Raw genomic sequence first — 19,807 nt, 5'->3', positions numbered from 1 at the left:
ATAATAAGTTTATGTTGTGTGACAAACAAAAAAGCAAGACAGTGAAATAAATACTGAGAAGAAGTTTTCTATCTTTATTTACAGAATATCAGATGTACAAAACCATAAAAATATACATAAATGTATCATCTAAAACAGGTGAATTACTCAGTTCTATTTTACAGGACTTTCTTTTCACGTTCTCTCTGTTTAACTCGCTCATCGTCCTCTGAGGGTGAACAGTTGTCTTTGGCTTCACAATACAAATTGTGAAGTGAAAGATGACTGCACCTACGCCATTGGAAGAGTTTGATGACAGCAGCCCTTTATATCAGATCCCCCGGGACATCGAATAATGAGCCACCAGCAATGCTACGCTGTGGGACTGTATGTAGTAGCTACATTACATTAGTTTCACCTAAAACTTTTTACATCATATACACAAAACCTCAGAATAATTGCTTTTGTAGTGCCACTACCTCCTCAGTAGTGCTAATGTTCCCAAGAAGACGCTTGTGCTACATTGTATTTGAACATTTCTCTCAACAGTCAACTTCTAGCAGTGTAAGATGTCTACCTTAAAACTAGATTCTGCATCACTGAAAGACAGCATGTGTCTGTTTAGCTACGACTTCTGTTTTTCATTATGACGCGATGTACAATATTTAGCAAGATTCAAATACACAGATTTGCACTTTGGGTTCAGATCCTGAGATGGTGACTTTACAAATCAAAGAAGGGTATAAAGTCACTACAATTCCTCTGCTGCTAATTAAACATGAGCAAATGTCCAAAACGAAGCGAGCCCGATTGGTTTCTATGGGTCGATGCCTCGCAAAGCTCTAATTAAAGTTCACTTGCTCAACTCGTCCATTTTGTCCACAGGATCCTATTTTTTAGTATCAAATTTAAGCTTATTAGGGAAAAACAATCAGCAATAGCTCTTTTTAGGGACGAAGAAATCTGAGGACTTTGGAACGCAGGAAGCGGATGAAGGACTTGGGGAACATTTCTCGTGATTCTTGTGCCGTGTAGTTGAAGAAGTTTTGTGGGTGAGCCAGCACGTCAAACAACGCCTTCATGAGCTTCTTGTCCTGATGAGAAAATGACCCGCTTTAATGGAAAGTTTTGTTTCTCTCCAGTCCACGATGATGCAATACAGTGAAAAGAATGTACAACAAATAATAAAATACAGATACCTTGAGAATTTCCTGGTGATTCTCCGAAGCATATAGCCGCCCATCTCTGACTATGTCCTCTATTAATTCTTGGTAGTCCTCTGAAACAAGTTAAGTCCATAAACAGCTCCTTAGTGTTTGAGTAAGTCGTATAATAAACCAACATGTACAGGAGTCATAGTTCTCCTTACCATCATATGTCACGTACGGCACCTGGAAGCCTTTCCCGCTGTTTCCTTCGTTGGATTTGAACTGAATCCAAAGCCTCTTGGAGCGGGAGGTGAAAGCGATTGGACGTTCGTACGTCTGGCAAGTCTCATAGGTTGTCACGGAGTTGACGAGAGCTGTGAGGGAACATGGGCACAGGGAATGGGCATGGGAGTTCAGTTCATAACAATAGTCCCATTATCCTGCTGTAAACCCACTAGGCTAAATAACAAAGACACATATGGATGGACACGGGTAAAACTCACAGCTTTTTCTCATGACTAAATAGTCTCCACACTCGTCCTCGATAGGAAGGAAGATTTCTGGGACCACGATAAGGATCCTGCGCTTGGCCGGCGGATTGATGATCCACGTGCACTCGACGTTGGCTGGGTAGTTCCCCGGGTAGTTGGGGGACTCGATGTAGCCGGTAAAATCTCCCAGCTCTCCTCCGCAATGCCGGTCTGCGAGGAGACGCGATGAATAGGTCTTTGTTTTATTCTTGACACAGCAAGACAAATGATCTGCAGCCGAATCCCAGATAGCTTCCGACTAACTCACCTTTGCACTGCATGATGTTAGTGGAGCCATCGAAGTCTGTGGTGGTGTTCCCAGGGCAGGAGACGCAGTAGTTCTGGCCAAACTCCCCCTGATACGTGCCGATGGGACAGCGGATGCAGCGGTGTGTGCTGGTGTTGTAGTAATGCCCTGGAGAACACTGGACTGCAGGAGCCCAGGGCAGTGATTGATGCGTTGGTTATGTAATGCATCAAATACTGACTACTGGGCTAAAGCTTGGACTAAAATGACTTTTCTTCTTCACTCTCTCTTATTTTATTCCTGGAGTGGCTTTTGTGATTTGACGAGTAAAAGTTTACAAGCTACAAGAAAAGCATCTGCTATGTTGTGATCAGAAAGTATTATTATTATTAGTAGTAGTAGTAGTAATAGTTGGTAAACTACTGCCAGAACCTTTGAGACAGTGTGTGGACAATGTAAGAGCTCCAGGGGGCAGCAGAGTATCTGTGACCACCCACGACAGCCTCATAGACTCACGTCCAACAAGCTGTTTCATCAAGTGAACGGTAACAACCAGACTTTCCCACCTTTAGTCTCACATTCCTGAAAAGTCACAGCGGCGCTGCGCTTGGTCACAAGGCTCCCTCCGCAAGGGAAGCAGGTGGTCCGGCCCACTTCCGGCTGGTACGTTCCCAGTGGACAGGGGAGGCAGGGGATGAAGCCATCGCTGGAGTACTGACCCGGAGGGCACTGACCTGAACAAAAACAAGCGTCAGAGCTGCACCACGTGGCCTCTGGTTTCACTTCAAGGCTTTTCGTGACTGTGGTGCATGTGCAATGCGAAACACTCTCCCTTCCATTAAGATAAGAGCCTTCAGTTGCTGGAGTGATGCCAAAGTGCACCACCTCGCACACACCGCATCACTCCAGTGACTAATAGAGAGCCAGTGGGAGTCTGCTGATAGCTCTCCTTGTTTAGTCTGTCAGAGGAGATGGGATCTGGAAGCGGCTGCAATAACAGCACAGGAGGAGACCAAAACACGGAGGCTCCCTCAGCTTTTATTTGCTACTGAAAGAGACTTTAGAGAAGCAGAGCAGAGCAGCTGCCTGTGGGAGATCCTTATCCATCCACCTTCACTTCCTGTGTGGCTCATACTCTCAAAACTGTTATTTATACTTTAGGTCCCTCTGTGTCTTTTTTTATTTTATTCATTTCGTCCAGCTCTGTCTAAAGGTCTAAACACACTTGATTTATATAAATGTGCAGCCTCTTGTGATCTGCGCCGACATCACAGCCTTCAAAGGGCCGACTGATAAACCACTTTATTGATATGTATATGTTATTCGGCTCCAACAAAGCGATACTTTTGTGAGTTAAACACACTGTCTCACCTCCACACTCTGACATGTTACGAGCCCCGACCACCTTGGAGATTTCTCTCCCTTCAGGTCCGGGACAGATCTCACAAGACATTTGTCCTTCCTCGTCTTGATACATCCCAGCTGGACACAGCACACACCTGCCCTGGTCCCCGTCAAAGTAGGTCCCAGCACCGCAGCTCACTGTCAGATAAGTGGGGAAGAAGACGAAAGGCATGAAAGAATGGGAGGCTGTTACTTCACCCATTTCTCTGTAACTCACACACACGGATGAGGTGTTCAGATGATTCACTTTTAAAATATAGTTTGAGTAAACATATCATGCTATAATTCTTTCAGAATATGAAATGAAGATGAAACTGAGAGGTAAAAACCAAACATTTCCCTCGCAAACCAAAAACAAAGACTTCAGATGAGACATCTGGGCCAGACTAATGTGCCCGAGCTTGTAATTTACGTCAGTTAAGCAGACAGATAAGTGTCGGCTTGCCACACAAAAACCATTAGATGGGAAGATAGACAATAAATACAGACGTGAATTAACAAATATAGCAGCGTGCCCTGTGGCTCCCCATAATCAAACAGCCCTAACCACACAAGACACTCACACTATAAATACAGCAGCTCAAGTGTAATCATACTGGAAACGAATGAAGAGCAGAGCAGAGAAACGGGTCAAACCAAAGATGGCTATGACGGCTCGGGTAGTGATGCACGCTGACCTTGATGCAGATGAATGGCGTAACTCAGTCAGCAGGACATTCAACCATCCAACATCTCCACGTTACACCTTACGTTACGATGCAAACAAACCTGTATTAGCTTGTTTTCTGACTGTAAGCTGGATCTGTGCTTCAGTTCAGTGACTATTTGTAATGTGCAACTCTGCAGGTAATGCAGTGAATACAGAGAAAATCTTAACAAGTCAGTGCAACGGCATTTTTATAAATATACAGTAATTGTTTACATTTGCAGAAGGAAAGCAAACCATCCACCACGTAGAATAACTGCTGTTACAAAAGCCCAGCAATGAGCTGAAGTCGTATAAATGAGACAGAAATGCAGCAAGTCTACATTGGACACGTCCCGATCGTCACGTGTCTGCGCACCAGCGAGAAAACTCTTAATACCACCATAAAAAGAGTGGCCGCCCTGAAGAGTGGGCGCAGGAGCAAATCAAAGAGACTATTTCCCTCTTATCTCAACTCAATTACAGGCATCGCATTCGGTGTGATGCCTGTAATTAACCTGGGAATGACTGGATCTGTCTGATGGTTTTAAGACTTTGTTTTGAAAACTCAAGGTGATCTCGCACAAGAGCGAGACGATAAAATCCCGGGTCTTTAGCTCAAAATGCAGCCCAGCGTGTCAGCAGAGCTCCACAGACCCCTCGCACAAAAGCCCTAACGTAGATCCATTATATGACGCTCAGCAAACTGTTAGATTTTCTTCTAAAGGGTGAAAATGTAATTCTCTCAAGAGCAGTTCATTTTTTCGGGGCCCATTGTTTACTCTGAAAGACCATGAGGAGCCATCATTGCATTGTCCCTCTAACAGCTTTTATTTGACAGAGGGAAGCAGTGAGAGAAGAGAGAAAGTGAGAGTGAAAGAGAAAAAAACCTTGAAGCTTTTCAAATGCAAAGAACGCTTCTATAGAGTCCTCGAATTGATGGCCCCAAAGAGGTGTAAAGGACCTTTCACCTCTATTCAAGGCCCCAGTCTTTGCCTACTTGATGACATAGGAAAACACTGCGGTATCACAGTGGTAAGGCGCTGAACCCAATAAAAGGGGTCAGGTTTCTGAATCCCCCCATTCTGCCTGGCCCAATCACTGCCTGCGCCCATCAAGCGGAGGCCCAAACAGCTGATGCTAATTGATTCCCATGGTGTGGCTGAAGTCAATTCTCTTTAGCAGTTTAGTGGCTGGGGGTCATGCAAAGTGGCCCCAGCTGGGGCCTGAAGGGGGGGTGGAGGGCTCAAACCGCCAGCTTGAATCAACAGCGCTCCCTGAGCATCTTTAATTTCAAAACAAACACGCAAACACATTAAGCACGAGAGTCGAAGCTGCGTGAAAGCGAGGCCCGTTATGCGTCATCTGCATCATCTTTGCTCTGTGTGTGTGAACGTCAGGTTTTTTTCTGAGCTTACATTCGGTTCCTGAGCTGAATCCGGTCCGTCTTGGATTCAAAACGGACCCGTCCGGTGCCGTCGCGGCCTCGCGGCACCGGACGGGTGCACGGAGGTGGAAACGCGTCTCTCCGAGTGCCGCTCAGGCAGCGAGAACCCGCCTCAGACGGGCTTTTCAATGGGGCGGGCAGACTGAAAAGGGCCCAAACTACACTCTGAGCCAAGCCAGAGCGGGCGGCGGGAGGAGGGCAAAAATATAGCTGCTTAAAGAGCTGGATTTCAGGAAGAATGCCTTTCAGCTTCATGCTGCACCCCCTCCCCTCCCAAATTACATGTCTACACCCCTGCCATGGCCAATAGACTGCTTAATGTTGACCTGAAAGCACCGCGGGGGGGGGGTAAGGAATCGAGACGCTTTAGACCTGTGTTAGAAACAGAAACGATATATAATGATGTCAGTGCAGCTTCACAACAAAATGAAACACTGACAGTAAATTTACAGTGTCACAGGGAAACACCTCCTCCAGGAACTATACAGTATCAGGTTTGTTTGTCTTCTGACCACTTTGGTGTTGGAGAATATACACATATAAAACTGGTGCTATATGTGTGCATACTCTGAATATATGTCACAATATGATTACAACGCGGTGCGGCACCAGCACTCGCGCTGGGAGGCCCAGAACCAGGGGCGCCGGCTCCCACCAGACAGCGTGCGGTCGCACTTAATGAACGTTTTCCCCGTCGCAAATCGCGTGTAAAACCCACAGCGGGAGGCCACAGGTAGCAGGAGGCCCGCAGTCAGACCTCACGTCACGCGTGGAGATGCTGGAGGAGCCCAACAGCAGCCTCTGTGTTCTCCCATGCGAAACCCGCCGCCGCCGGCTCATTACACGTCTGCGAGGCGAAGGCGGCGCTCATCTGGCCAACACCTGCTCCAGATCCGATCATTAAAGCAGCCTTGCACGGATCACGTCAGCTCCGAAGCCCACCTGCAGCCTGCATGACGGACCGCAGACTCAGACTCACCACATTTCCTGCCCACCGGCACCTGTCCTGCCGCGCACTGGCCCGGCAGCTCGCCGGTTCCGGACAGCTGACCCGGACTCCTGGAGATCTCGTAGGCGGAGCCGGCGAAGCGGAGGTGAAACTGCTCCCGGTTGATGGACTTCCTCAAGGTCCTGATGGTTTTCCTGAGGCGCTTCTCGGAGCGCCGGCGCACGCAGCTCAGGTCACAGCTCTCTGCTGAGAGAAGCACTCGATAGCACAACGCTTCCAGAGCAACACGCCACCAAACAGTCAAAGTCATGCCGGGAAGTCTAATCCTTCACATCCATCCATCAGGAGGATGGAGAGAGGGAGAGAGGACACACTCAGAAACAGAGGGAGACCCGCGGGCCCAGAGCCCGGCACCAAAACAGGAGATACTTTAACAGTGCGTGAGTGGGGAGCAGACGGCGGCGTGGAGACAGGCAGGAAACGGAGGCAGCGCAGAGAGACCAACCTGTTACCTCCTCTAGGTTCACATCCAGCTCGAACTCGGCTGTGATGGAGGAGCCGTCGTCCTCGCCGGCCCGGCGGCCGTGGCGGCTGCGCGCCCGCTGCCCCGACGAGGTGCAGCGCAGGCTGACGTAGCTGAACTGGACGTTCTCTGTGAAGAGGGACCTGCTGTCTGTGGACACACACACGCCCGCACACACGGGAGCACACAACGTACGCACACACACACACACACACACACACACACACACACACACACACACACACACACACACACACACACACACGGGAGCACGCACGTACGCACACACACACACACACACACACACACACGGGAGCACGCACGTACGCACGCACGCACGCACACACAAACACACACACACACACACACACACACACACACACACACACACACACACACACACACACACACACACACACACACACACACACACACACACAGTTGGTAAAATGTATAGACAAAAATGCCAAACGTCACCCTGTGAAGAACATGAAGCCGTCCTTCTAATCATTTCTTTATGCACATGGAACGATGGAAAAAGCAAAGGATGCAGGACACGTTCCCTTTACTGGAATACGCTCCGTGCCCCTTCACAGCGCGTGAGCGATGGAGCCCCGTGGAGAAGCAAAACAAGCTTACAATCGGAAACCATTTGATTGATGGCTGGGTCAGACCCGACTGAAAGGCGTGCTACGGCTAATTACATCCTCCCCTGTCAGTGCCAGACAAAGTGCTGCGCTGAAACGTTCAAGACACTCCAAACCACATCAGTTTCACCACCGCCTTTTTCTCATTGGCCTCCGGGCCTTGGTTGCCTTTGAAGCAGCCTTCAGGTCTGCTCCGTCTTCTGAAGGCTGCGGCTGCAGACGCTGGCAGGCCTCGGTAAACCCCAAATGTTTTTTTAACCAGCGACATGAAGGGGCTCTAATTTTAATCTGCGTGTGCCTGTAATCTGCCCTGTGTTTGGAGAAGCTGTGAGTGTTGTTGTGCGGCGGCCTCTGCACCTGAGTGCGCGGAGTTCAAGCTCTCCTTCAGCTTCTCCTCCGTCCGCTTCAGGTTGCACTTGGCCGCGCCGGACCTGAAGGTGGCCGTGGTCTTAATGCGCGGAACGCCGGCTATTTCTGGACCTGCGGGACGAGCAAATGTTGGGATTCGGCTAAACCCGGTGGACGTGCGGCCGCGGCGGCCCGTACTCGCCTGAGCAAAGCGAGCCGCTGAGGTTCCTTTGTGCGTCAGCCATGCAGGGCAGGGGCAGACCGCAGGTCACCGTGTAGGAATCCTCCGTCCCTGAGAACACACAGGAGGCCGTGACACGCGCACCGGCAGACAAAAGTCGGGGCCGCGAAAGCCCAAAGAGCAAACAGGAAGCGTGTAGTAACAAGAGGAGACGCTGTGCAGGCCGACGGCCACTGTTTGCACAGAGAGATGTGGGAAAAGCCTAAAAGCCTGGCTGTGCTTCCACTAGGAAGTCCCACTGTTCTCCAACCCACAGAGCTCAGAGCTTTATTTAAGCCCATTCATTCCATGCAATGATTCAAAATGGTGAAATAAGAATATTCCAATTTGCTCCTGTACAAATATTGCTGCAGCTGCATCATACTGGCAACAATTAACACATTGTTTGTCCTTTATTCTTTTATTTTTATAGCTTTAGCTTCACCATATACTGTTAATAAAGATGGAAGCTGGAAGCCACTCACCGCTGCTGATGTGAACTTGAGACTGGCATGTCAGGAAGCAGCGGTCCCCTCCCTCCTGTTTACTACAGTTCAAGGTGGGTTTAGAGGGAGGTTGTGCAGGTGGTAAACTGTCATCCTCTAAATAAAAACCACAATAACACTCCAAGGTAAAAAGAAAGTAAGTCAAATAAGCACGTTTGAGCAAGAACAGTGAGGAGCAGGCACATGGAGGTGAGAACGTCCTGCGGGCGACAACAGCACCGCGGCAATTAAGATGTTTCACTCAAGCGAAAGCAAATCACAGAAAAAGAGGAAGTATCAAAGTATCTCCTGTTTTCGTCCCCTGCTGTACGCTTCAAGCCACAACGCGGGCTGTAATAAAGCAGCAGCTCACCGACGCAGTCCTTTCTGTTCCAGTGCAGCCTGTAGCCAGGACGGCAGAAGCACTCGAATCCGCCCAGGAGGTTCTCACAGCCCTGCTCGCAGCCCCCGTTGTTCACGCTGCATTCATTTATATCTGCCACAGAAAAAAAAAATAAAGGGTCCGACAGGTCATGGAGCGCACGCCGACACCTGCGTCACGCTCAGGTTCCCGCGCGCTGCACGTGGTCCTACCTCCGCAGTGGGCCAGCCCGTACATGGTGTAGCCTTTGTTGCACAGGCACTGAAAGGCACCGGGGGAGTTCACACACGTGTGATCACACGTCCGCTCGAAGAAGCACTCATCCACATCTGCAAACACAATCAGGGGGTGACATGATATCAGGGCACCAGATGCGGAAATGGGACGCGGATGAAGCCACGTGACATGAAATAGTGATTACAGGTCAAACTGGATGAGATGCATTTAATTAGCACATTAAATCAAACGTTTTTTACAGTAAAACTGATTTCTGTCCATTGACCTCAACAGGTGAATGTTGGAGACACCTTTTCAAAATAAGATTATTACGCAGCTCCATCCCGACTCTGTACCTTGACACGCTCGCTCGTCCGTCAGCAGCTTGAAGCCTTTCCTGCAGTTGCACTCGAAGCTGCCGATGGTGTTCCTGCAGGAGTGGTCGCACCCGCCGTTGTGAAGCTCGCACTCGTCAATGTCTGCGGGAAGCGGGCGAAAGCGGCGTTCAGTACAGACTCCTGGGCTGGAGGGCAGCGCTACACTGGCATCCTGACCTTTGCACGTTTTCCCGTCCGGCTGCAGCGTGAAGCCCACGGGGCAGCTGCAGCGCACGCCTGTGGATGTGTCCTTACAAGTGCAGTCACACCCCCCATTGTTCACCGCGCAGGTTTCTGAGAGGGGTGAGAATGACCTCGCTTTAGGCTGAAAATGCAACATCATTCCTCAGCGTCAGATACTGAATCCTAAACCGAACGATGCTGCCTTGTAATATTGGTCTAAACTGCACTTCAGGCAATGACACATTGTATTTGGAAGAGTTGTAAAGATGCATGAATGCCGACGAATGCGGAATTAAGGCATAGTTGCTAAAACAGCACAAAGTTGTGTGTTCGCACTTTGCACTTGGTAAAGTGCCAACAACCGGAATGCTTCACGCGTTTGGAGCCACAGGGCCGATAAATAATGGCCTCTCCCCCATGGACGGAAACGTGAAATGTACCACGCTGTCACCAACGCGCGGTATTCGGCCCGGACGCCGGCGTGGAGCAGGCGGGCGCGGAGTCATTTCACAGTTTGCTCAAAGAACCTGTGGAATGCATCACGTAAGCAGACACTGTTTAACAGCAGCTCGGCCGTCGCGCAGAGAACACCGGAGCAGCTTCATCTGCGGCGGCTGGAAGCACAATGATTACCCATCAGCAGCCGCCGCTTGACCCGTTTGTCGGCTTCGGCGAAGGCGGTGGCGTTGGGGTTGGAGGAATCAGCCGTGGCCTCGTCTCGCTCTGCGACACAGAGAAACAATGATTAACAGCGCGGGAACCGTCAAACAACGCCATTATATTTAATAAACAGCGCAGTGGCCAAGTCAGATAACGCAGCAGATCAGTGAATCTGGAGACGACAGACCGACGGCTGGTCTTTGTCCTCGGAGAAGCAACACGGACATGTTTCCAACTACAGTGTTCATTTATTTATCTCTAAGACTGAAGCTAGTCCTGAAATGGGAGCTGATGCCTCTTCTCTTTCCTAGGTATTTGAGCAGTATTGAGCAAAAGTACACAGCATCTTGGACTCAGTTTAACAAAGAACCCCTGAAGGTCCACTTACCAACTTTCTCCAGAGCTTTCAACCACATGCCACAGTCTTGCTCAGACCTCCATCCACTGAGGAAGACTGTGAGGTGTGGAAAAAGGTAGTAAGTGGACCTTAAGTTAGAAAAAACCTTGTTAAGTATAAACTTTCACACTCCATGTTTTTTTATGGCATCACCACAGGATCCCCCGTTGCACTGTGCACTGCGTTACATACAATACTACTAACTAAAAGACGTCCCGAGGACGTGAAGGGGTGCTCACCTACACACGACTTCTTGTCGGGCTGCAGGGTGTACCTGGCGTGACACCTGCATATGGGACCGTTCTCCGTGTCCTCGCAGGTGTGCTGGCAGCCTCCGTTGCCGTGGTTACACGTCACTGCAGGGTCAACCACAGAGATCAGCGTGACACTGGGAGCCGAGGGCGCGCGTGTCTACCCGAATGTGACGGCGTTACGTACGGATGCAGCCGCGGTGGTTCCGGGCCAGCTCGAAGCCGGGGCGACACTCGCAGGCCACGCCCCCTTTGGGCGTCTCCCTGCAGATGTGGGCGCAGCCGTGCTCCTTATTCATACAGTTGAGGCCCTCTGGAAAAGAAAGAGGGAGAAGATGCACAATGAAACACTCCTACAGTGACCGGCCAGCTGCACACAAAGGCACACACACACACACACACACACACACTGGGAGATTAGTCTGGCATCCTCAAAGACGCTGCTTGTTCTCACGCCTCACACAAAGCAGAAAAACAGAAACCGCTGGGATTTTTAGCACTTTTTAAAGAGAAAACACAAAGCAGCTCTGCGATCTCCTGCAGCCCCTGCAACATATTCAGCGGCCGTTTGTGCAGGTCACAGATGAGTGGACAGGTCCACGGGGTTTAAAGGGGTGGTCAGGAGCCGACGGAGTGGAAAGACAAAACAAAGACACTCACGACTAATCTGTGACACAGACCACAGAGACAAGAGTGATGCAGTTATTAACTGGCATTGTCCTCGGAGACACCGAGGGCCTTTTCCCACAGCATGTCGCTGGCGCACATAAAGGCCGCGAGTCAGCTTCGACCTGTCACCCTTTGTCCCGCTGTCAGTCTCAGATTTGTAAGTGGACACCGGAGAATTTGTTACATAATTTATAATTTCACAGCTTAATATACTTAGCACAGACGAAGCATCACAGAGGCGCGCGTTCAGAAGCGGTTTGCAGAACTGAGCTGGACTCACCCACGGAGCGGTGGATGCATGTGTGCTGGTTGTCGCTGAGGAAGAAGCCCTCTTTGCAGCGACACTCGTAGCTGCCCATGGTGTTGACACAAGTGTGCTGGCATCCACCGTTGTTGAACTTGCATTCATCCACATCTACATCACAGCGGATTGACTGCATTAATTAACAGTGTTTACAAAATGCTGGAGAAGGTATTTGCTATATACACTGGGCCTTGGAGAGCTGGGCTTCTATAAATCAGCTTATATAAACCAAATAGGGATGTTTTGTCTAGTTTACAAATACTGCAGATATAAATAAAGACGTTTCAAATAAGATATTTATATTTTTTTATTCTGTTTGTTGGCTCACATTTAACAGGTTTACTCCAGCAGAAGAGTTTGAACATCAGTGTGAGGAACTTCTAATGCAGAGACATAAACATGAACTCTTCACCATCTGAGCTGAGGATTTAAGTCCTCTGTCTGTCGCAAAAACCCATTCGCTTTGTTGTTTCAAGATGATCTTACCTAAACAGTTGTGTCCATCGTGTGCCAGATTAAATCCGTCATAACAAGTGCAGCGATAATTTCCTGGTATATTGTTGCATTCGTGTACACAGCCTCCATTGTAGTCCAGGTCGCACTCATCGGTGTCTGAAGAGTAAAAGTCACACAAATGATGGTTCAATAAAGCCAAAGTGACCGTTGCAAGTCGCCAGGAATATGAATAGTGTTGGGCACAAATACGCAGAGATTACACGCGTCCATTCTCGGCAGATTAAACTAATGTTGCCACAACAGATTAAGAATATCACCGTGCTGTTAATACAAACATGTAGGTGGTATTACAGACATATCCGCTCTCCTAAACATCCCGTCGTCCCACTTTGAAGCTGCGTTCGTTTGAGCTGAAGAGGAGACACTTTACCTTCACAATGGTGTCCATCTCCTTTAAAACCTGCCTTGCACGTGCACTTGTACGAGCCTTGTGTAGTCTGACAAATAGCGTCGATGTGACAGCCATCACTTCCATCTGCGCATGGGTCTGCTGAAATCCACACAGCGGGGATTACCAAGAAACACTCAAACAGCCCGATAAACGAGGCAGCTGGGATATTTATGCATGAACTAGTGCCTTTAACCTGCAAAGGATATCTCAAAAACTAAAACACAATAGTACAAATATAACTGTAACGCTCATAAATTAAGAAACGACCTGAAAATGAAGTTACGTACAAAAAAGCTTATTTTACAAAGTTATCAACAAATGGGGGCTCATAAATTACCATCACAGTTATTTTATATAGTTATTAGGCTAATAATAGGCTATAGTTAATAGACTAAAAAAATACAGAGAGTCAACACTGGCTAAACATGAAGAGCGCACTCTTAAAGCGTGCGTAAAGTAGCTCCCTCCACGACACAAAACACAGGACGCACACGCACAGACTCACTACAGTCCCACCTCGAATCTCTGCAAGCGCAGCGCTCTGGCGACTATTTAACAAGAGGAAAAACAAACAAAAGTCCCTTGCAGCCCAAATAGCTCCCATGGTGATATGATCCAAGTTTAGAGGTCTCCTCAAAAGGACGCGTATGCACTGAAGTCGCGACCGAGCGTCCGCCTCATTTTCATTCTAGCCTGTCAATCTGTTTCACAAGAGGCTTTTGAAAAGAGAAAGAAGTGTGTGTGTGTGTGTGTGTGTGTGTGTGTGAGTGAGAGAGAGAGAGAGAGAGAGAGTGCGTGCGTGCGTGCGTGCGTGCGCGTCCATGCGAGAGAAACTCCGCTTTCGAAGCAGAGCTCCGTCAAGGCGGCAGATAAACTCTATCGGACCGGAAGTGTAGTGATTTTGCGTAAAACGCTACAAAAATAAAGCAATCACAGAAGCTTTTATTTTGAAGTCAGCGATCGGGAAATTCTCGTTGAACTCTGGGAACTTTGGTTTCTTTAAAGTCAAAACGCAAACAGCGTTTCCAATAAAGGCGAAAAAACTAAAACACACACAACGCGAAAAAATGAATGGTAATGGTTAGGTTAATAGCTTAAATACCTACTAACTATCTAACTTAACCTGGAGGAGCACCGTTACAACCAAACAACGAGGTTGCCAGGCAACACACGTTAATCCGTTGTAATGGCGCATTCAGGCCACATTTTAGAAACGTAAATGTGCAGGACTAAATGGTCACATTGGCTCATTCCAGCTTCTAACCAGCGATACGGTAGTGAAATTCATGCTAGGTTATCATGGTTAAATAAGTTGTAATACCAGCACTAAGAAAAAGTACAAATAATCTCATTTTAAAAAACACCTTACCTAATTTTTTTGTAACGTTTTCCGTGTTGCCATTCTCCAGCCGTTATATGAAAATAGCACGCAATAACGCGGCTAATTTGGGAAGCGGCAGCCTCCATTTTCAGATTCATATTTAATATAAACTGACAGATGGAGACACTTAAAAAAACCACGTGCAAAAGCCGTATTGATTTTTGCATCTCGAAGTCGATTCAGATTCCTTATTTTCGTTTATATCTGTCTAGTTTTCATACTAGTTTCAAAAACATTTTTATACTTGGGGCTGGCGTTCAGTTTTGTTTATGAACGTAAATGTTTATACATTATAATTAAATAATACTTTATAAATGGTAGTACAGTGTGATCTACTTAATTTATTACAAATTGTGTATATTTCCTCACTTTAAGTTCCTAAAAGTTTTAGCTGACAGCTGTTTTCGTTAGAAATTATGAACATTCTACATAATCAAAGTATGTAAACATTACATCAAATCCTTCCAAACTACTGTACTAAACATGCACAATCCACACGCGTCTTAACCGACCTGAAGTAAATATAGTCCTTCGGATAGTTACCGGGCGCCACCTGCTGGTGAACAAAATTATTACAAGTACGCGCTTTTATTTTTTTTATTACAGATCTACTATGTGATACAGTATACAAAAAAAGCATTAAAACATCTACATTGCATGTTCAAATGAAGTGCACAAATTAAAAACATACTTCCTGAAAGTTCCTACACCAGTTTTCCAAAATGTTCAGTAAAACAAGTTTGTAATAAATAAATATAAATTACATGAGAAAGCTCGTGAAAAGGACAGGCAATTCATTAAGGCACATTTCACATCTCAAAATGTACCTCACAAAAACAATATGGCAACTCCCTTAGGATAAAACAAGCTTATTTCCAAACTTAAAAGGAAGAAAGTTTCCTTTTAACAATAAAACAAGTTTAACATTTATCTACCCGCCTCAGAAAAGTTAATATATTAAGTAACTTTACAGAGTATTGCCTGTCAATTCATGACGCTGGAGATTGGTAAAAAGGTAACGGTTGCCACTGCAGTATTGGTTTTAGATACAGTATAACCCACAGCTAAACTGTGCAATCTGAGATTATAGAAATGAGGTTAACAGAAAAACCTTGAGATTATGAACTCTGATTAGTAAAACAGCTAATTATTGCTGAATTAATGAATGCTTTTTACAAGCCAATTTGGTTGGATAAGGATCCGCCGCTTAACACTACAATAGGATAAGTGGCACAGCCTCAGAGCACTTCTCACATTCAAAACGTCTGCATAGTTTGAACAATTGCTTCTGAAGATAGATCAACAATGACAACTACAAACAGCACTTCTCTGTCAAAATGTAAAACATGTGATGCATTTCCCGTATGCTCAGTTTCTGACCACTGCATGTCATAAATACAAACATTGGAAATATTATAGCATGCTGAAATAGCAAAAATCTACTTTCCCTGCGGCCTCAAATACTTTTATACAAAGCATAAGCTACAACTTTGAATGTCTTGTAGCACAAATGTTTTCAGCACCTTTTACACTTACAAGAATATTTAAGTAGTAGTAGTGGTTTAACATCTGTAATTTAAAAAGGTCTGAATATACTAAATGCCAAAACAGCATATTTACATAATCCATTTCAAAAGAATTTGATTTATAACATGCACTGTTTTCTTCATTGGAGCCTGTACACGAGAAATAAATGCTCTGCTTGTTATTCCAAAAAGGCAGAGAAAAGTACTGCATTCATGGTCTAAGTACGTTTGACTATCGTGCACAAACTGATGAACAGATATAAAAAGGAGTGTTTCAAAAATCAAGGCATGTTTAAGCTGTGAAACTTTCAGATCATTGGTTTGTATAAACATACATTAAAAGCTCAACAATAGATAACAGTTGTACTAATGATCCCTGGTGTCACAATAGCCCTTTGTAGAAATAGAAAACCTACAGGACAAAACAATGCAGCAACATGTTGAACAGCCCATCCAACATATACAAAGAAGCTGGTTTTAGAAATAGCTGGTGTCTTTCATATGCACACTTACAATCTGACAAAAGTATGGGGGGAAAAAACTGTCTTGATATGTATGAAAAAGTAACAATATTTACACAATGCCAATCACTTAATACAAAGTAATGAAAACATTTTAGAATTAGGAACTGAGATCAACGAAATTTAAAATAAAAATCATCCTTTTGCTATAAATAACTAATGCTGATGTTTTTTTTTCCTTTTTCCTTTTATATAAAAAAAACCCAATTCTATACAAAAGTAAAAAAAAGACCCATATAAAAAGTAATATTACGTAGAAAAGAAATACCTAACTCCTCTAAATAGGTTGGGAATGAGAGGTCTGCCACTGGAGACAAATCCAGGTGGATGCCTTGGATAACCCTACAGGGGAATTCAACAAAAGCAATCACCAAGCTTCTTTCACGTCTTCTGGGAGCTGTGCAGGAAGGGAGTCTGGAAGGTGTGTGGGGACTTGAGTGGACACCAGTGTCTTCTGTTTTTTGGAACTGCAGCACGGCTTGAAAAGTCGAGGATCAATTATCACCTCTCCAAATCGCCCTTTGTAGACGATCCCACAACACACCTTTTGCCTTTAAAGAAAGAAGATATTAGCTGCATTCATTTCGATTATAACAAAGTTTAAAAAATAGTTTCACACTTGTTCTGGCACATTAACAACAAAGTACCATAACTAACCTTTTCCAGTAGGAACGATCCAAGAAAGAGAAGATTGAGGGTGTTGACCGTCTTTGTTTGGACTCGATGTCTGAGCCATCATCAGACTGGTTGCTGTAACTTGGAGACTGAGCAGGAGACACACTGGATGTTGTGCTATGTGCATCGGAGTCTGCTTGTGAAAAGAAAAAATAAATAAATAAATCAAACTTAAAGTAAGCTACCGACATTTTCTAAATCAATTATGCTCATTTATTTTTATATTGAAAATTTAAAAAAATCTTATGGCAAAAAACAATTTGTGAAACCATTTTAAAAGGGTCCAACATAAAACATACAGCAATAAACAAAGCACCTATAGGCAGCAAATTAACTAAGAAAAAAATGAAAACCTACTTGATACTTTGTCCACCAATGCATTTGCTATTTTTCAATTATATTTAGTAATAAATAAAACCAAATTCAATCCAATAGACTGATTTAAAAAAACAACTTACTTTGTCTTTTTAGCTTGTGAAGCTTCCTTAGCTTGTTTTTCTTCTTCGCATCGCTGTTTTTGATCTTCTTGGGTTTCGTCACCTTGAATCCTGGTCCAGCTCTGGCATCCACCACCTGAGTCAGGTCACAGAAAAACACCAAATCAGTTCAAATCTCTAATGGGCGAGTATGGTTCTCACTGCTATAATGTGACTTTACATACATGATTCCAGTTCTTCTTGGAGCCATGAGGCAACTTCTTCCACCTCTTTACCAGTAAAACACAGGCATTGCAAATGTCTCCAACACGATCTTCAGACAGTCTAAACAAATAACACATACACATTTAAAAACCATGGACATATTCATTGAAAAAGCCTGATATTTCAGGATAAACAAGTGGGGGTAAAAACGCCACACACAAAAATACTACTTATAATAAATCAAAGCTTTTTACCCAAAGCAGAGCCTGAATGTCTCTTCATATCGGCTGCTGTCTGTGAAGCGTGAACTGGAGGACTTGGTCTTGCAAATGCAACAGCCGTCGTTACTCCGGTAAATCTTTGACTTGTGAAAGCCGAACATAGTCCGTCTGTTGGTCGGTGTTCTGTCAAAAACCTGAGAACATGAAAGCAGAGCTCGGTAAGTGCGCCAGTCCCGACCGTCAGCACTGGGCGCCTGCAGACACTCGCGCTTTCTACTAGTGAAGAGGGGGCGGTCCCTGTGAGTACACGCGCACAAATATAAGCAACGCGTTCAAAACTGTCAATGTTAACAGATCCTGGATGAAACGCATATTTTCTGCAGGACTCAAACCTACTGCTTTTACTAAATTATAAACATTTAGGGGGATATTCTAAACTTTCAGACACTTCACATGGTCAACGTGACGAGAGTCCTTGAAACGTCCCACTCACAGCACAGCGTTTTACTATCTTTAACCAAGCTTAATATCCTTTTTCTGGCCAGCTGTCAACGCATTTATTACTAGACGGATCTGTGAGCACAAACAGGGTGAAAAGAGTTGGTGTTATGTGTCTTTTAATCGCGAAACCATTAGCGGTGGAACTCGAAACAAAAAGCGGGCAGCACCGCTTTCTGAAGTGAACAAACAAAAAGCTACGGTGCTATTCGCAGAAATATCTGCCACACGCGTGTCTTTAACACGCGGGATAATTACCTTGCTACAGCTCATGTGTGTCGTCAATATTTTTTATAAAACAGGAGAAGTTACGATTAAGCTACCCTTCCCTTTAAATCCAAACTTTTGCCCGCTAGAGCGCCAAATACGGTTCATTGTTGTTAGCTGTTAGCATGCTAGCTAGCTACTGCTACCATCACCACGCCACGCTCTCGTTCACTTCCACGTTATCCCATTGTCGAGTCTTTGTACATTTAGCGCGCGACAATTACTAACACCACGTTACAGTTGAAACACATTACAATAATTCTTTTCATATATAACAAGTTAGCAAATACTCACAAATGTAATTTTTGTACAACAGAAATGAGAGAGCACTTACTGAACAAAAACTTTGAATCTTCACCGTGTTCTTTTCAACCACTGCGCATGCTCATACTACACTTGCATACAGCTGGGTATTAGCATCTTATTAGCATAAAAAGCTGTAATGAAAGGGCCGAGTACCCAATGACCATATAAGGAGAGCAGCCGTTGGGTTTGAACTTGCGTTTAACCAATCATTGCTCCCTTCACGGTACTCTAGGGCGACAAGAATGCTGGGAGTCGTAGTAAACGAGCTATCATCCTAGTCGTTAGGAGTGTTCTTGTAAACTCAAGCTCCCATAAACCACCTTGCCTGATGCTTCAAAGAAAAACAGCTTTTTACATGGCGCGAACTCGTTTGTTTACATTGTCTCAGCTGAGAAAACTCATTCATCAGGGAATATAAATCTATTAATGAGCAGCTGCCTAACACCAGTTATCCTGAAATTGTGTTAAGAGTGTATTAATCCCAATAATATCTGTATGATAGGTTGTTGTCCTTGTTATTGTCATTTTTATGTTGACAAAACCTTTTTCTTGTGTTTGTTTATTGTACTTTCTTAATGTTTACCTGTGTGGCTCCCAGTAACAAAAGTACAGACAATTACATAAGAGTAATAATTTAACAATTTATTATAGAAATATGACTTTGAATAAATGGGTTAGTTTTGTATTGTGGTTTTATTTAAAAAGTAGATCACAAGTTGTCCCAGAAGTGGTTTTGATTATTTTTGTGGATTTGACTAACTATCATTTTGATTCAGTTTTGTCATATTTTGAGAACTCTTGTATGAAATTCCC

At 45.3% G+C, this 19,807-nt stretch overlaps 2 protein-coding genes across 13 annotated transcripts; both read right to left on the bottom strand.

The window, feature by feature from the left end:
- Positions 1-51: 51 nt before the first annotated feature.
- Positions 52-13,729, bottom strand: scube2 (signal peptide, CUB domain, EGF-like 2). Of its 9 annotated transcripts, none has more exons than XM_029144418.3 (24): positions 13,475-13,729; positions 12,938-13,057; positions 12,538-12,663; positions 12,028-12,162; positions 11,266-11,391; positions 11,067-11,183; positions 10,819-10,884; positions 10,404-10,493; positions 9,765-9,881; positions 9,567-9,689; positions 9,207-9,323; positions 8,986-9,108; positions 8,613-8,729; positions 8,110-8,199; positions 7,917-8,039; positions 6,895-7,062; positions 6,420-6,635; positions 3,276-3,446; positions 2,471-2,638; positions 1,926-2,087; positions 1,631-1,828; positions 1,349-1,501; positions 1,179-1,258; positions 52-1,073 (listed from the first exon to the last, which is right to left on the bottom strand). In XM_029144418.3, exons 1-24 carry the CDS (start codon positions 13,560-13,562, stop codon positions 927-929), a joined length of 3,141 nt encoding a protein of 1,046 aa, XP_029000251.1. In that variant the 5' UTR covers positions 13,563-13,729; the 3' UTR covers positions 52-926. The 9 variants fall into 9 exon arrangements, with proteins under 9 accessions (XP_029000251.1, XP_029000252.1, XP_029000253.1 ...); XM_029144419.3 differs by having other exon boundaries at positions 6,420-6,632; XM_029144420.3 differs by having other exon boundaries at positions 12,938-13,054.
- A 1,520-nt stretch (positions 13,730-15,249) lies between these two features.
- Positions 15,250-19,162, bottom strand: sinhcafl (SIN3-HDAC complex associated factor, like). 4 transcript variants are annotated; one of them, XM_029144429.3, is made up of 6 exons: positions 19,023-19,162; positions 17,957-18,117; positions 17,723-17,822; positions 17,520-17,634; positions 17,044-17,197; positions 15,250-16,937 (listed from the first exon to the last, which is right to left on the bottom strand). In XM_029144429.3, the coding sequence occupies exons 2-6, from the start codon at positions 18,082-18,084 to the stop codon at positions 16,754-16,756; spliced, it is 681 nt and encodes a 226-aa protein (XP_029000262.1). In that variant the 5' UTR covers positions 18,085-18,117; positions 19,023-19,162; the 3' UTR covers positions 15,250-16,753. The 4 variants fall into 4 exon arrangements, with proteins under 4 accessions (XP_029000262.1, XP_029000263.1, XP_029000260.1 ...); XM_029144430.3 differs by having other exon boundaries at positions 18,983-19,066; XM_029144427.3 differs by lacking the exon at positions 19,023-19,162 and adding an exon at positions 18,680-18,874.
- Positions 19,163-19,807: the final 645 nt, after the last annotated feature.

Source organism: Betta splendens, chromosome 3, assembly GCF_900634795.4.
Source record: "Betta splendens chromosome 3, fBetSpl5.4, whole genome shotgun sequence".
NCBI classification, from domain to species: domain Eukaryota; kingdom Metazoa; phylum Chordata; class Actinopteri; order Anabantiformes; family Osphronemidae; genus Betta; species Betta splendens.
This window is presented reverse-complemented; position numbering and strand designations above follow the sequence as displayed.